Consider the following 18,365-nt stretch of genomic DNA (forward strand, 5'->3'; position numbering starts at 1 on the left):
TAAAAACACAAACCAGAGTTTAAACAATTACTTTGTCTGGTTTTAACAACATCTAAATATATCTACTATATGGAGTAAAGGGCTTCCGAAGTGGCACTGGTGGTAACAGAATCTATTTGCCAATGCAGGTAAACGAAAAGATACAGGTTCGATTCGTGGGTGACTAAGATCCCCTGGCCGATGGCACGGCAACCCACTCCAGTTATGCTTGCCTGGAGAATCCCCAGGGACAGAGGAGCCTGGCAGGCTGTAAGTCCATAGGATCGCGAAGAGTCAGACATGACTTGAAGCGACTTAACAGGCACAGGCACATGGAGTAAAAGCACTAGAGGAGGTGAGTGACGGGGACAAAGGAGGTGCCGTCACTGTAAGACCCTCCACGTGGGGAGCTCAGGGGAGGCCTTCACTCTGTGCAAGTCAACCTGTGGTTCCAACTCCTCCTGCGGTGTCCCTCCCCCAGATAGGAAACTCAGTTCCTGGTGTACTTCAAGGCAAAGGAAAGGAAACCATTATTCTCATCTTCCAGCTCAGCTGCTCACAGCTTACCTGCATGCACCAACACAAAGCCCCCTCGCTTCTCTTTATGGGACTGCTTCGTTTCCAACTCTTTCACTGTTGTTTTAACAGCCGAAACTTGAGATGATCTGGAAGGCAGCCCTTCTCCAGAACTCATCCCCTTCTCCATGGTCATTCTCCAAGATTACCATCTTCTATTGGGAAAAGTGCATACTTCCATCCAAAAGTAACTGCAGAAGAGGAATTACCCTAAAGGAAAACAGGCAAAGACGGCATGCATTTCTTTCCACTAACACACACGTATACAGATTTGCGCTCAGATAACTTTCAAGAAAACCCCTAATTTTAAAGTTATTTAACTGGGTAATACAAAGAATATAAAAAGGTTAGAATTTAAATCCCTTTATACACTGACAGGCCTTGAAGTCGTATAAACAAAGAACTGTTGTAAAAAGATTTCATGTTGAGTCCAAAAGATATTTTATCTTTCATTTTATCTACATTGAAGAAAACCTCTTCTTAAATATCACTTTCTACTCTCTCCAAACCAAATGCTAATAACCTCTGGGACATTCTAGAACCATAAGCAGTGCTGGCAACATCACTGAGCCTTGATTTAAAGCCTAGATTGCTGCTTATTTCTTCCTCCAGCTTTATTGAGATATAATTGACATACACCCGTGGATAAGTTCAAGCAGTACAACCTCAGGATCTGATACACATATATACTGCAAAATGACTGCCACAAGGTTAGTTAACACATTAATCACCTCACGTAAGTACAATCTTTTGTGTGTGGTGAGAACATATAAGAGCTCAAGATTGCTGCTTGCTTAAAAAAATGAACCAACATACAGATTTACTTCTGCCTATAGAGACCTTTTTATGAAAAACAGTTTAATGCTTCAGAGTTCAATGTAAAACAAACACTAACAAATTTATAAGACTAAAGCACAAAATTAAAATAATACTTATACAAATACTTATTCATTTTCATAAAGGCATTATTTCTGAGGTTCTCAAAAGATAAACAATAAAACAAATTACAAGCAACATATGCCACAAAGCTTCTAATTTTTCTCACAAGTTCACAAGCTTCTCACAATCTTGACTTAATAACAATAATGACGGTAAAACACACTTCAGACTGGGGAAAAATGGATCGTTTGAAAAATCAACAGAGATTTGAAGAAAAACAAAAACAATCCCAAAGTCACGTGATTGAAACTACTTAAACACCTAGATTCACACTCTAAGGTAAAAATCTGTACCTTAGTCTAAATTGAGGAACGGGGAGGGACACAAGGCTTTAAGAGTGACAGCCAACCAGTTCAAAAGAATAGTGTCACGCAAAGTGTGGCCCACAAACTAGTGCTGGTGACCAGTCTGCAAGAGATTATTTTTTATTCATATACCAACTGTCTTACATCCACGTTTTCAATAAACAATGACAGTGTTTGTAATTCTTTTCTATTTCCCCAAGTTTTGTTTATAATTATGTATTTTTATAATCTATTTAATAAAACAGAATTAAAACCATCTATAAAAACTGGAGATTCACAAGGAAAAGACTCAAAGTACAAAAGGCACATTAATTCACTCTAAAACTTACATCTTCCAGTGGTATAATTATACTTTTGAAATAATTTTATCTGCTACATCAGATAAAAACATGAGCTTTTACTTTTATCTTTCACAGTTTTCTTTTGAGATTTTTGTGGTATTCTGTTTTGTTTTTGCATTTTATGAAAGTAATGGTCAACAATGGATTGAAAAAATTTTAAGTTGGTTCTTCACACAGGAGATGGTCTGGAAGCACTCTGTGTGTGCATGCATGCATGGTAAGTCACCTCAGTCATGTGGGACTCTTTGCAAGCCCATGGACTGTAGCCCGCCAGGCTCCTCTGTCCATGGGATTCTCCAGGCAAGAATACTGGAGTGGGCTGCCATGCCCTCCTCCAGGGGATCTTCCCAACCCAGGGACTGAACCCACATCTGTTATGTCTCCTGTATTGGCAGGCAGGTTCCATACCACTAACACCACCTGAGAAGCCCAATATTGTATTTTAACTTCCTTTAATTCCTGGTTAAAAAGAATCCATTTAATTATTATTATGTATCACTTATTTTAAAGGACAAATAATTTAAAATCATATATATATATAATTTGCTGTTGTATTAAAATGTTTACATATATCATAAATTTTTATTATAAAAGAGTACTGAAGTTTATTAAATAACAGTAAGTTATAATGCCTGCTTTTGTTTTGTAGTGATAAGTATCTCTCTGAGGATGGATTTTCTTCCAACTGCTTCACAAGGGTCTGCCTCAATTACCTTTACTTGACTTCGGTTATTTCTCTGAGATAGGTTACTATTTATTTCTGTGTCAGTTGACAAAGTCAGTTTAAATGATTAGCAGTTTATCTTCCAGTCTATATAGGCCATGATGCCTGACCAAGTCATGAAATGAGCTTGGGCCCACTAGACCCACAAACAGCTGTGTGAAAACTCAGGCTTCGGAAAATTCAAAGCTTCAGTTCAAATGAAAACACATCCAAGCCGTATGAGTTATAAAACCTTCTCTGACTCACTGTCATCAGATGCATTTTTTTTTCATGAATAACAAATTAGAACATCTACATATTATAACAAATAACGTTTGATGTAATAGGCATTTTTAATATATGTGAGAGATTTGCTTGCTTCTCAAGCTTGTCTGAAAAAAATTAAATGTGGAAGATGAATAAATATGCTGTTTCTTGAGCAATCTACCATCTCTCAGAGACTAGTTGAAATTTATTTATTTAACAAACCATGTCATCTCTCTAAACTCCTCCAAAACTGCTGGCCCCAAAGTTCTGCAGCACTGGGAAAGGAACTCAAGTAGACAGGCTAGCCAATGTACAACTCTGGCCTCCAACTTCCAATGGTTACTGGAATATTTTTAATTCAATTAGAAATGAAGCAATTTCTACTCCAACACCAGTTTTTGTTTAACTCAGAACCCATTAAAAGTCTGACATTCATAACAGAACTCCAGCAAATGTCCTAAAAAAGACACAAAAGGCAGAAGGGGGCAAGTGAGCAAATCCCAGTTCACAGAAGAACTATATAACAACCTAAACAGATCAAAAGATGCTAAACCTCACTCAAAAGAAAAAGGCAAAATAAAACTACACTCACGTATCAGCTGGACTGGCCAAGTTAAAGAGTCATTCTCACATGTTGCAAGGAGTAGCACAGAATACAACAACAAGGTCAATTTGGTAAAATCAACCAAAATTACAAACATACACTGAAGGATAGTCTGTAATGGTAAAGATATAGACCAACAGTATGTCTTGATAAAAAAGTAGTTAAAAATAAAAGCAGCTCTTAGAAAAAATGAGAACTTTATTGATACACAAATATGAAACAACCAATGTTGAAGATATTTTGGTAAGCAAAAAAGGCATGGTACAGAAACGTATGCAGTACCATATTTTGAGGGAGACAAGAAAAAATAATACAACTAAATATATACACAAAGTGCAATCTGGAAGAATACATCAAAAATTAGCACAATAGTAGTTACCAAAAGATCTGGGTGACTGGTGGACAAAGGTGAAATGCAAATTCCACTATTCACCATTGTGCATCTTTTGATTTTGAACAATCTGAATGTATTACTTAAAAACAAAAAATGTTTTCATTCATTTATTTCTTTATGAGAACACAAGATAACTAGCCAAGTTCAGGTCTCAAAATAGAGCAAGCCAGTGAGATTCCACTTTAGTAAGAGGAGAAATGTCATATTCTGAAGGTTCTCAACACTCAACCCACCTAGAGAAGGAACAGACAAAAACACGGCCCGTCAACAATACTGGCTGAGAGGTCAGTATTTTGGTTTTGTTTTTTTGGATCTTGAACTTCTAGGGCCACATAAACCACGGATAACCCTAAATTTAAAAAAAATAAAACTGTTATTTGATCTCTACAGTTGAAACTAAGGAGTAAAAAATAAATCATGTAGATTGACATCAGATATCCCTGTGATATTTTTATCACATTTGTAGTCATTATTACAAATAATTATTTGAAATGGATGAATCATATTCACACCAATACATTGATCCATAAAGAAAATGTTTAACACTTCAGCTCAGTCTTTGAGATAACAGTCAACACAAAAAGTTTCCAATCAAAGATGCATAAGCATGTTATAGCTTTACACAACAGAAAACAATTTTATGCATCATTTTTATAATGCCTGTGTTCCTGAATGATAAGTCTGAATATGGACATTCTGCAACTTCCTATCGGTGATGGTACTAAAATTCATTTTATTATATCTAAAAAACACTGGCATCATATGTGAAATGAATCGCCAATCCAGGTTCAATGCGTGATACAGGGTGCTCAGGGCTGGTGCACTGGGATGACCCAGGGGGATGGTACAGGGAGGGAGGTGGGAGGGGGGTTCAGGATGGGGAACACATGTACACCGTGGCAGATTCATGTTGATGTATGGCAAAACCAATACAATATTGTAACTAGCCTCCAATTAAAATAAATAAATTTATATTAAAATAAGTAAAAAATAAAAAACACTGGCAATGTGTCCATCCTCTGCAACAGTAGCTTAAAAAGTAAACATAAAGTTACTGTGTGTGTGTGTGGTGTGTGTGTGTGTGTGTGTGTGTGTGTGTTAAGTTGCTTCAGTAGTGTCTGACTCCTTGTGATCCCATGGACTGTAGCCCACCAGGATCCTCTGTCCAGGGGATTCTCCAAGCAAGAACACTGGAGTGGTCTGCCATGACCTCCTCCAGGGGATCTTCCCGACCCAGGGACTGAACCTCTATCTCTTATGTCTCCTGCGTTGGAAGGCAAGTTCCTTACCACCAGCACCTTTGGGAAGCCCAGAGTTGCTACATGACCCAGCAATCCCACTCCTAGGTATACATTCATTAGAACTGAAAACACATCCACACAAAAACTTGTACATGGATGTTTATAGCAGAACTATCCATAACAGTCAGAAAGTGGGAACAACTCAAATGTCCGTAAGCAGACCTTGGTTAAACAAAATGTGGTATATTTAGACAATGGAACATTATAGAGCCATAAAAAGGAATGGAGGGTTGATACACACTATGGCATGAATGAACCATGAAAACAATGAAAGAAGTCAGACAAAACCGGCCACATACATTTCACAATGAAAGAAGTAAGACACAAAAGGCCACGTATGTTTCCATTTATATGAAATGTCCAGAGTAGGCATATCTAAAAAGATAGAAAGTAGATTAGTGGTTGCCTTGGGCTGGAAGGACAGAGGAGAATTCAGGAGTGACTGCTAATGGGGGCAGGATTTCTTTGGGGGAGGGGCAATAAAAATGTTCTAAAATTGGCTGTGGTCATGGTTGCATGGTATTTAGTCTCAATAACTACCAATGAATTGTACACTTTACATGGGTAATAATATGATAAACGAATTTTATCTTAATAAAACTGTTGCAGGGGGAGGGTGTATTTTTTTCTTCCCAATAAATTGTATCTTTACCTGTAAGATCTATCTTCTCCAAGTTACCAAACCTAATGGCGTCTTTGAACATAGTCTTCAGCTTGCAGCCTTTGATTCTCTAGATGTCCTGTTCTCCTTGGCAAGCATGCCAATTGACTATCCTAGCTCTTCAAGGCCCCTCTGATGACCCCTCCCAGCTCTGTTTTCTTGCCTGACTTTCAAACAGAATGTCCAAACACATAAGTCTAAAATGCCTCCTTCAGCAACTTCATTCAGTATCAAGCTTTCAAAACGATCCCTTCGGTAAACCAGATGATTCCTAACTCTGTCTCTTAAGCTCTAGCCATAAGTCTCCTGGAGAGCTCAACCTGGATCCTCCAAACTCTTAGCCTACCAAAAACAAATTCACCTTTCCCCAGAAATCTAATTCTTTCTACATTACACCTTACTTTTAATAGCCCAATCCTTTCCTAACTCACCTTATTGGCATCTTGGACTCTGCCCAGTTTCCAAATCCTATAGATTTCTTCTCAAGCATTTAACTTCCTTTTTCCTACTGCCTTGACCTTTGCTCAGCTCACATACCTCTTAGCGTATTACAGAAAGCATATTAACTTTTCTCCCCAAATCCATGCTGTCGTAAAACAATCATCTACAAAAGGCTGCCAAAGTAAATCTCATAAAGGACAATGCCAATTAAGACAAACAGCATGCCAAAAGACATGAGCAGGCAATACATAAAAGAGGAAATATAAACTGGATAGCCAATATTAAAGAAAGAATATTCAAAGAAATACAGAAAAAGATAAAAAAACTAACTAGCACTGTACTGCCATCAAAAACTGATGTAACCAGTTTGAAATGGAATGTGTCAGAAAGCATCAAGAGCCTTAAAATGTATGATGTTGTATATACGCTCTCCAGAGATACTTCATATATGAACTAGCCAACACAGACACAAACAATAGTCCCGCAAATCCCTCTAAGAGTACTGGGAGACTAGAGAAGAGGGAGGGGCAAGGATGAAAGGGAAACTTGATTTTTCTCTATCTAATAACTTTTTATATTTGATTTTTTTTTTTAAACTGGGTACCAGTAATGCTGAAGAAGCTGAAGTTGAACGGTTCTATGAAGACCTACAAGACCTTTTAGAGCTAACACCCAAAAAACATGTCCTTTTCATTATTGGGGACTGGAATGCAAAAGTAGGAGTCAAGAAACACCTGGAGTAACGAGCAAATTTGGCCTTGGAGTATGGAATGAAGCAGGGCAAAGGCTAATAGAGGTTTGCCAAAAGAATGCACTGGTCATAGCAAACACCCTCTTCCAACAACACAAGAGAAGACTCAACACATGGACATCACCAGATGGTCAACACCGAAGTCAGACTGATTATATTCTTTGCAGCCAAAGAAGAAGCTCTATACAGTCTGCAAAAACAAGACCAGGAGCTGTCTGTGGCTCAGATCATGAACTCTTATTGCCAAATTCAGACTTAAATTGAAGAAAGTAGGGAAAACCATTTGACCATTCAGGTATGACCTAAATCAAATCACTTAAGATTATAAAGTGGAAGTGAGACATAGATTTAAGGGACTAGATCTGATAGAAAGAGTGCCTGATGAACTATGGAATGAGGTTCGTGACATTGTACAGGAGACAGGGATCAAGACCATCCCCATGGAAAAGAAATGCAAAAAAGCAAAATGGCTGTCTGGGGAGGCCTTACAAATAGCTGAGAAAAGAAGAGAAGCGAAAAGCAAAGGAGAAAAGGAAAGATACACCCATCTGAATGCAGAGTTCCAAAGAACAGCAAGGAGAGATAAGAAAGCCTTCCTCAGCGATCAATGCAAAGAAATAGAGGAAAACAGAATGGGAAAGACTAGAGATCTCTTCAAGAAAATTAGAGATACCAAGGGAACATTTCATGCAAAGATGGGCTCGATAAAGGACAGAAATGGTATGGACCTAGCAGAAGCAGAAGATATTAAGAAGAGGTGGCAAGAATACACAGAAGAACTGTACAAAAAAGATTTTCACGGCCCAGATAATCACGATGGTGTAATCACTCACCTAGAGCCAGACATCCTGGAATGTGAAGTCAAGTGGGCCTTAGGAAGCATCACTACTAACAAAGCTAGTGGAGGTGATGGAATTCCAGTTGAGCTATTTTAAATCCTGAAAGATAATGCTGTGAAAGTGCTGCACTCAATATGCCAGCAAATTTGGAAAACTCAGCAGTGGCCACAGGACTGGAAAAGGTCAGTTTTCATTCCAATCCCAAAGAAAGGCAATGCCAAAGAATGCTCAAACTACCACACAATTGCACTCATCTCACCAACCTAATTAGCATATTCAAAAGCAGAGACATTACTTTGCCAACAAAGGTCTGTCTAGTCAAGGCGATGGTTTTTTCAGTGGTCATGTATGGATGTGAGAGTTGGACTGTGAAGAAAGCTGAGCACTGAACAACTGATGCTTTTGAACTGTGGTGTTGGAGAAGCCTCTTGAGAGTCCCCTGGACTGCAAGAAGATCCAACCAGTCCATTCTAAAGGAGATCACTCCTGGGTGTTCTTTGGAAAGACCGATGCTAAAGCTGAAACTCCAATACTTTGGCCACCTCATGCGAAGAGTTGACTCATTGGAAAAGACTCTGATACTGGGAGGGACTGGGGGCAGGAAGAGAAGAGGACGACAGAGGATGAGATGGCTGGATGGCATCACCGACTCGATGGACGTGAGTTTGAGTGAACTCCAGGAGTTGCTAATGGACAGGGAGGCCTGGCGTGCTGCGATTCATGGGGTCGCAAAGACTCGGACACGACTCAGCAACTGAACTGAACTGAACTGTACTGTACTCATCTTACACGCTAGTAAAGTAATGCTTAAAATTCTCCAAGCTAGGCTTCAGCAATACGTGAACCCTGAACTTCCAGATGTTCAAGCTGGTTTTAGAAAAGGCAGAGGAACCAGAGATCAAATTGCCAACATCCACTGGATCATCAAAAAGCAAGAGAGTTCCAGAAAACATCTATTTCTGCTTTATTGACTATGTCAAAGCCTTTGACTGTGTGGATCACAATCAACTGTGGAAAATTCTGAAAGAGATGGGAATACCAGACCACCTGACCTGCCTCTTGAGAAACCTATATGCAGGTCTGGAAGCAACAGTTAGAACTGGACATGGAACAACAGACTGGTTCCAAATAGGAAAAGGAGTACATCAAGGCTGTATATTGTCACCCTGCTTATTTAACTTCTATGCAGAGTACATCATGAGAAACGCTGGGCTGGAGGAAGAATAAGCTGGAGTCAAGATTGCCAGGAGAAATATCAATAACCTCAGATATGCAGATGATACCACCCTTATGGCAGAAAGTGAAGAGGAACTAAGGAGCCTCTTGATGACAGTGAAAGAGGAGAGTGAAAACGTTGGCTTAAAGCTCAACATTCAAAAAACTAAGATCATGGCATCTTGTCCCATCACTTCATGGGAAATAGATGGGGAAACAGTGGAAACAGTGTCAGACTTTATTTTTGGGGGCTCCAAAATCACTGCAGATGGTGACTGCAGCCATGAAATTAAAAGATGCTTACTCCTTGGAAGGAAAATTATGACCAACCTAGATAACATATAAAAAGCAGAGACATTACTTTGCCAACAAAGGTCCGTCTAGTCAAGGCTATGGTTTTTCCAGTGGTCATGTATGGATGTGAGAGTTGGACTGTGAAGAAAGCTGAGCACTGAAGAATTGATGCTTTTGAACTGTGGTGTTGGAGAAGATTCTTGAGAGTCCCTTGGACTACAAGGAGATCCAACCAGTCCTTCCTAAAGATCAGTCCTGGGTGTTCACTGGAAGGAATGATGCTGAAGCTGCAACTCAATACTTTGGCCACCTCATGTGAAGAGCTTACTCATTGGAAATGACCCTGATGCTGGGAGGGACTGGGGTCAGGAAGAGAAGGGGATGACAGAGGATGAGATGGCTGGATGGCATCACTGACTCAACGGACATGGGTTTGGGTGGGCTCCAGGAGTTGGTGATGGACAGGGAGGCCTGGCGTGCTGCGATTCATGGGGTCGCAAAGAGTCGGACATGACTGAGCAACTGAACTGAACTGATTTACTAAAAGAGAAGATTTAAGTTCGCTGTCTCTGTGAACAAGATGAATGTACGTTAACTTGATTATCAAGGCCAGAAGAGAAATTCAGAATAAAACACTGTTTTTGCTTCAGGGACTTTCATGGCACTGATTTAAGGTCTAAATCTTGACTCCATTTCTCTCAAATATTGTTTCATATTCCTACAGCATATGATGACACTATTTCTTTTTTTTTTAAGCCATTTAGAAGACTTCCACATGTCGTGTTTGCCTCTGGTGTTGAAGGTTTTCACTCTAGGTTTACTGAGCCTTTTAGAAGCAGTTGAAGGAGGAAGGAAGTCATGGAATCCATTCATCTTACAGCAAAGGCTTTTAGAGAAATCCAGCCCTTAAGCTATAGCAGCTGATGAAGCGATTTGTTGCTCTTATTATGAGACTGAAGCTTTAATTCCTCATTAAATAAGCTCCAAAACATACTTATTTCATCTTTAACCCAGTAATTCCACTTCTGAGGACACTTTCTACCAAAATAATTTTAAATATAGAAAAAGCTTTATGCCTTTTAAGCTGTGTTTAACATAGGATAATTTAGAAAAACAAAAATCTCGGAGTGACTTAAATACCTAACTTAGACAATCTATGTATTTATGGTCAACTGTTTGTTTTGTTTTTTTTTTAAAGGTGCCAAAGGTCATTCAATGGGGAAAAGACAGTCTTTTCAACAAACGGTGCTGGGAAAACTGGAGAGTCACATGCACAAGAATAAAATTGGACTCCTACCTCACACCATATACAAAAATTAACTCTACATAGATCAAGACCTAAATGTAAGAGCTAAAACTACATAAAACTTACGGAAAAAAAAAGAGTAAACCTTCATGAACTTGGATTTGGCAGTGATTTTACACATAACACCAAAAGCACAAACAACAACAAAACCCACAGATAAACGGGACTGCACCAAAATTTTTAACTTTTGCACTTCAAGGAACACCATTCAAGGAAGTGAAAAGATACTCCACAAAATGGCAGGGGGTGGGGGGATGGAATGGAAGAAATATTGCAAATCTGAAAGGGGACTTGTGTCCAGACTATATACAGAACTCATACAACTTAAAATTTTCTTTAAAAAACATTTTAATTCAATTTAAAAATGGGCAAAGGAATTGAATGGACATTTCTCCAAAGACATATAAAAGACCAGTAAGCACAAAGAAAAGATATTCGACATTATCAGACATCAAGGGTATGCAAATCAAAACTACAAGATGCCATTTCCCAACCAACAGAAGGCTATAATCAAAAAGACAGAATAAATACCAGCAAGGATAAGCAGAAATCAGAACCCTTATATCCCGCTTGTGCAGGCCACCCTGGAAGACACCTGGCAGTTCTCAAAAAGATAAACAGTTCCCACATGACCCAGCAATTTCATTCCTAGGTATACAGCTAAGAAAACTGAAGACACGCGTTCACACAAAAACTTGTACCTGGATGTTTATAGCAGAATTATTCATAACAGTCAAGAACTGGAAACAATCCAAATGTTCATCAACTGATGATGGATAAACAAAATGTGGCATATTTATATAATGAATATTATTCGACCATAAAAAGAAGGCTAAGTCCTAATACATAATACAAGTGGATGTACCTTGAAAACACTATGCTGAGTGAAAGAAGGCAAGACAACAAAAAGCCCCATATTGTATGATTCCATTTACATGAAATGTCCAGAATAGGAAAATCCATAGACACAAAGTAGACTCCTGGTTGCCAAAAGATGGGGGAACAAGGGGAAAGGAGATCTAATGAGAAGCAACTGTAATGTGTACAGAGTTTTTTTGGAGGTGATGAAAACGTCATGGAATTAGATACTGATAATGGGTGCACAACTTTGTGAATATACTAAAAGCCACTGAAATTTAAATTTAAAAGGGTGGAATTTTATAATATCTCAAAAAATTCATACAACAGACGCAATGTACAAAACATATGCTTCTTAGCGAAAATCGTATTTTATATACACTATAATCCTAAGTGGGCTTCCCCTGTGGCTCAGCTGGTAAAGAATCCACCTGCAATGTGGGAGACCTGGGTTCGATCCTGGGTTGGGAAGATCCCCTGGAGAAGGGAAAGGCTACCCACTCCAGTATTCTGGCCTGGAGAATTCCATGGACTGTAGAGTCCATGGGGTTGCAAAGAGTCAGACAGGACTGAGCGACTTTCACTTTCACAATCTTATGTAGGTTAAGTATATGCAACTTTTTAAAACGTAGAAAGATCAAAATGCTGGGCTGGTGGAATCACAGATGATCTCTTCTTAAATATTTCTGCATTTTCCAAATATTCGTTAATAAGCATGCACTGCTTTTTTATAAGTGCGGGGGGGGGGGGGGAGAGGCGAGCTTTATTCAAACACAAAAGCAAATTATTAAACTCCCAGTGTATAAAAATTCCTTAGTTTCTTGTACAGTGATCCCAGTCACACGGTCCCCAAAAATACTTTGCATTCCCCTTCCCTCCCCTCCAGAGGCGAATGAAGCTGATCTCCCTCCTCCCGGAAACACGATGCCCTCTATTTCCAAGGCACCTCCAATTCCTGTTCCCCACCCTCCTCTCAGGTTACTCCTGCTCCATCCTCTAGGTCCTTTCCTCTCCCCTCTCCAGCTAAGCAGTAAACGCTAACTTCCCGCGGGGCTCTAACCAGGGCTCTAACACACTACGGGGCTGCTCCGCCCCGACCGGCTACACACGACCGGGGCGCACACTCCCGGCTCTCCCAGAACCTGGAACTCGGAGAAACCGCAGCCCGAGACCGCACCGAGCGTGAGGGACTGCCAAGACCCCCTCCCCAAAAACAGCCGGCCCCTTCCCCGCAGAGGGGAGGAGACCGCAGGGCCGCAGCCGCTGGGAGAGGGCGCCGGGACGGGCCCCACGCGCGACCAGGGCTCGGAGACGAGGCACGCCTCGGGTCCCGTCCTCCGGCACCGCCCCCGGCGAGGAGCATCCTGCGCGCCGCCCGCCCCCGGCCCAGAGAGCACGTCCTGGGGAGCGCGCGGCGCCGGGGAAGAGAGAGCGCGCGGCGGCCGCAGCCGCGCGGACAGCGTGAGGAGGGACACTCACCCGCATCAGCCCAGAGCCCTCAGAGCACCGGAAGTAGCCACCCGCCCGTTGCCAGGGTGAGGAAGCGGGGGTGACGTCAAGCTCCCCCATTGGGTCCGAGCGCAGCCACGTGTCCGGAAGCAGCCGCCCAGAGGCGGCTCTGCCCCGCCCCCTATTCTGGCGCGGCTCACCTGGCCGCAGAGGTGCCGGGAAGACCCCACCTGGAGCCGCCTTTTGAGCTGCGCAAGCGCCCTCGCCTGTCTCTCCCAGCCCCTTAATGGGCCGGAAGGCTGTGATCTTCTGATCAGAGTGGTCGGTATCCTAGCAACGTGATGTCAAATTAAACCAGTCGCCACTTACTGAGGTGTCACTGACAAGCTTAATTTCATCCAATCCTTGCAGCCCTCCCCTCCCCACTACACCGTAGGGATATCTAGAGTTCTGCCTGAATTACACGTGGGAGACAGGGGCTAGCCTTGCTCTGGAGAGGATGAAAGTGGGAGTGGCCTTTCTTTTACCATCTAGCATCTAAAACCAAGACCTATTGATAGTAACATGTAATCTCTTTCATGTTTCTTGTAATTATTAACATGAATCATCTACCATGTAACCACCATTAAACCTATTCTGTACTTAATAGTTTTCAAAGTGTGGCCCTCACATGAGCAGCTTCAGCATCACATGGAATCTTACCAAAAATATGGATTCTTGAGCCACACCTCAGACTTCCTCAGTCAGAAACTTTGGGTTTTCTACGGGCGTAACAGGGCCCTGCGGGGCTCCTGGGCATGGAGGACTTTTTGTCCCCCATTCTGTACCTAAGACTCGCCTCCATGACCTTCTCCGAGTTCAAAAGGGCAGGATAGCTGCTGATCAAAGGAGAAACAGCAAGGAAACCACCTGAGGCAAGGTTAAAGAGACCAGAGGGGGTCTTCAAGATTAGGAGAGGACCACCTAGGACCCTGCACACACCCTAATCTTGTCAGCAACCCCACCCTTTTGAAACTGCAGAAGAAGAAAAGAAGACTCTATTATCTTGATCCTTATCACATACTCTTTCCTGACTTTATGACGTCTCCCTGCTCACCAGTGAGGTGGACACAGTTCTTGAGACCTACTGGGTTTCCCCTTTGCCTGACAATGTAATAAAACCACTCTTTCCTTCCCCTCTATAATTCTATTTCTATATTTCTGTTTGGCATTGATGCACAGAGAGCCAAGATTTGGGCAATAGTTTAGGACCAAAAGATCTGTTCTAACAAGCCATCCAAGTGATTCAGATGCACCTAAAATTTGAGAACCACTGAACCAGAGGGACTTTCTCTTTAGCCTAACTGCAGAGGTGGAATGGGGAGAGTGATGGAAGGAGTACCTACAGAGAGGGGAGCCATAAAGACATGTACTGCCAGCAATCAAGAATGGAAGTCGGGAAGACAGTCTGCGGCTAGTATGGGAGTGAGACAGCAGAACTGATTCCCCTGGAATTCCTAGATGAAAGTATGTGTTAAATGTACAGGAAAGACTTCTCAACTTCCAGTAATTCCAAATCCATTTTATTAACTTTTGTGTTCTCCAACATATTTTCTGCTAATATTCTTCTCTACAAACAAAAATAAAATAGTATTTAAAAGGTCTATTGTGAAAGTTATCTATAAAGACAGAATTTTGGACTTAAAAGGAAATGTAGGGCCCTATATTAAATGGTTTAAATAAGAAGAAAAAGAAACAGTGTTTATTGCAGAATAGATAGTGGTAGTGCAGTGCTTAAGAACAAGGATTCTAGAACCAAGAGAATCTGGGTTGGTATCTCAACCCTATCACCTACCAATTGAGTCACCTTGAACGATTTACTATCTTTCTGTGACTCAGTTTCCACAGCTGTAAAATGAGGATAATAATAAAATCTCTCATAGAGTTGTTCTGTGGACTAAACTAAGCTACATGAAGTACTTAGGAAAGTAATAAGTAATAGTAAGATCCATAAATGATACTTGGAAAAAAAAATTACATTTAGTTTGTTACCTGAAAATATGTGAAGACTCAAACTTCTTTCTCAAATAAATGACACATGGTATAAAATAAACCAAAAATGTCCAGTTTGCTCTTGGAGTAACTGTTATTGAAATTTAGAAAATTCGTGCTGTATAGTCAGCGAGTCAGTCAGTTCAGTTGCTCAGTCATGTCCGACTCTTTGCAACCCCATAAGTTGCAGCATACCAGGCCACCCTGTCCATCACCAACTCCCAGAGTTCACTCAAACTCACGTCCATTGACTCAGTAATGCCATCCAGCCATCTCATCCTCTGTCATCCCCTTCTCCTCCTGCCCCCAATCCCTCCCAGCATCAGAGTCTTTTCCAATGAGTCAACTTTTCGCATGAGGTGGCCAAAGTATTGCAGTTTCAGCTTCAGCATCATTCCTTCCAAAGAACACCCAGGACTGGTCTCCTTTTAGAATGGACTGGTTGGATCTCCTTGCAGTCCAAAGGACTCTCAAGAGTCTTCTCCAACACCACAGTTCAAAAGCATCAATTCTTTGGCACTCAGCTTTCTTCACAGTCCAACTCTCACGTCCATACATGACCACTGGAAAAACCACAGCCTTGACTAGACGAACCTTTGTTGACAAAGTAATGTCTCTGCTTTTGAATATGCTATCTAGGTTGGTCATAAATTTCCTTCCAAGGAGTAAGCGTCTTTTAATTTCATGGCTGCAGTCACCATCTGCAGTGATTTTGGAGCCCAGAAAAATAAAGTCAGTCACTGTTTCCACTGTTTCCCCATCTATTTACCATGAAGTGATGGGACAAGATGCCATGATCTTAGTTTTTTGAATGTTGAGCTTTAAGCCAACGTTTTCACTCTCCTCTTTCACTTTCATCAAGAGGCTTTTTAGTTCCTCTTCACTTTCTGCCATAAGGGTGGTATCATCTGCACATCTGAGGTTATTGATTTCTCCCAACAATCTTGATTCCAGCTTGTGTTTCTTCCAGTCCAGCATTTCTCATGATGTACTCTGCATAGAAGTTAAATAAGCAGGGTGACAATATACAGCCTTGATGTACTCCTTTTCCTATTTGGAAGCAGTCTATTGTCCCATGTCCAATTCTAACTGTTGCTTCCTGACCTGCATATAGGTTTCTCAAGAGGCAGGTCAGGTGGTCTGGTATTCCCATGTCTTGAAGAATTTTCCACAGTTTATTGTGATCCACACAGTCAAAGGCTTTGGCATAGTCAATAAAGCAGAAATAGATGTTTTCTGGAACTCTCTTGATTTTTTGATGATCCAGTGGATGTTGGCAATTTGATCTCTGGTTCCTCTGCCTTTTCTAAAACCAGCTTGAACATCTGGAATTTCATGGTTCACATATTGCTGAAGCCTGGCTTGGAGAATTTTGAGCATTACTTTACTAGCGTGTGAGATGAGTGCAATTGTGTGCTTAATTTGAGTATTCTTTGGCATTGCCTTTCTTTGGGATTGGAATGAAAACTGACCTTTTCCAGTCCTGTGGCCGCTGATGAGTTTTCCAAATTTGCTGGCATATTGAGTGCAGCACTTTCACAGCATCATCTTTCAGGATTTGAAATGGCTCAACTGGAATTCCATAATCTCCACGAGCTTTGTTTGTAGTGATGCTTTCTAAGGCCCACTTGACTTCACATTCCAGGATGTCTGGCTCTAGGTGAGTGATTACACCATCGTGATTATCTGGGTCATGAAGATCTTTTTTGTACAGTTCTTCTATGTATTCTTGCCACCTCTTCTTAATATCTTCTGCTTCTGTTAGGTCCATACCATTTCTGTCCTTTATCGAGCCCATCTTTGCATAAAATGTTTCCTTGGTATCTATAATTTTCTTGAAGAGATCTCTAGTCTTTCCCATTCTCTTATTTTCGTCTATTTCTGTGCATTGATTGCTGAGGAAGGCTTTCTTATCTCTCCTTGCTATTCTTTGGAACTCTGCATTCAGATGCTTATATTTTTCCTTTTCTCCTTTGCTTTTTGCTTCCCTTCTTTTCACAGCTATTTGTAAGGCCTCCCCAGACAGCCATTTTGCTTTTTTGCATTTCTTCTCCATGGGGATGGTGTTGATAACTAGAAGGTAAATCCTTTATAATATAGGCATTCATGTATTAAACATATAATTAGATCCTATGCATTATACATGAGAGGTACTGAGAGTGTGAAGGCTTGGAAGGAGGGTTGGAGGACCAGAGAGGTCAGTAACATGAGCTCAGCACATGCATCCCTGAAGGCGGCACACTGAGAAACAGCTGTACCGGCTACATGTGAACACATAGAAAGACAAAAGAACCCAACTTACCCTCAAATAATGTTCAATAGAGATCTTATGTACACACAGACATGTGTGTGTATATATGTGTTGGGTCCACACACCGTGTCAGGGGATCATTACCATCAAATTGTTGTTTTATAATAATACTAAAATGCTTATTTATCTTTCTATTCTCATTCTCTTATGAGCATGAAATATACAAAAAGTTTATAGATGGGATTTCAAATTTCATACTGCCATTGTCTTTTAAATGCCCACAAGTTGTCCAGTTTTGGTATACTCTCACAGTATATACACAATTATCCGACAAGGCTATTAAAATACCCTTTCCTTTTCCAGCTACAGTCTGTGGGAGGCTGAATTTTCTTTATATACTTCAGCCAGTACAACATATAACATCAAATTGAATGCAGAGGCAGTAAGGAGAATAGAGCCAGCTTTTTTTAGCCAGACAAAAAAATTTGCAGTAGCAAAAATAACACTTTTCTACTATTTTTTGTTTTCAAAAAATATAATTACTTACTAAAAATATGTCATTTATGCAACATGCAATGGATTTATTTTATTTTTAAATAAAAATACTATTTTACATTTTGGGTGTATCTTGAGTATAGTAAATATTAACAAATATAACAAGTATCTGGAGTATTCTCAATTATTTTTAGGAGCACAAAAGTGTCCTGAGACCAAAAAGCTGAATAACCACTGATACAATTGTTATAAATTTAGTCTGTATAGGATAGTAGTATTTAGAGGGACTTTGAAATCAAATAAACCTGGGTCTATCTCCTAGGTGTGCCACTTACTAGGTGCCTAATATTGAACAAGTTACATAA

General features: G+C 40.6%; 1 protein-coding gene across 5 annotated transcripts in view; it reads right to left on the minus strand.

Annotated features, from left to right (window-relative positions):
• The window catches only part of TASP1 (taspase 1), a 315,861-nt gene extending 302,508 nt beyond the window's left edge, over positions 1-13,353 (minus strand). For 4 of the 5 annotated variants that reach the window (XM_061435626.1, XM_061435628.1, XM_061435627.1 and 1 more), the window contains exons 1-2: positions 13,254-13,353; positions 547-765 (exon numbers count right to left, since the gene is read on the minus strand). In XM_061435626.1, the coding sequence (XP_061291610.1) occupies positions 547-691 (145 nt within the window). In that variant the 5' untranslated portion in view covers positions 692-765; positions 13,254-13,353. Of the gene's footprint in view, positions 1-546; positions 766-4,341; positions 5,028-13,253 lie in introns of those variants that run through there. The other variant, XM_061435625.1, reaches the window with a different exon arrangement.
• Positions 13,354-18,365: the final 5,012 nt, after the last annotated feature.

This window comes from Bos javanicus, chromosome 13 (genome assembly GCF_032452875.1).
Source record: "Bos javanicus breed banteng chromosome 13, ARS-OSU_banteng_1.0, whole genome shotgun sequence".
NCBI lineage: Eukaryota > Metazoa > Chordata > Mammalia > Artiodactyla > Bovidae > Bos > Bos javanicus.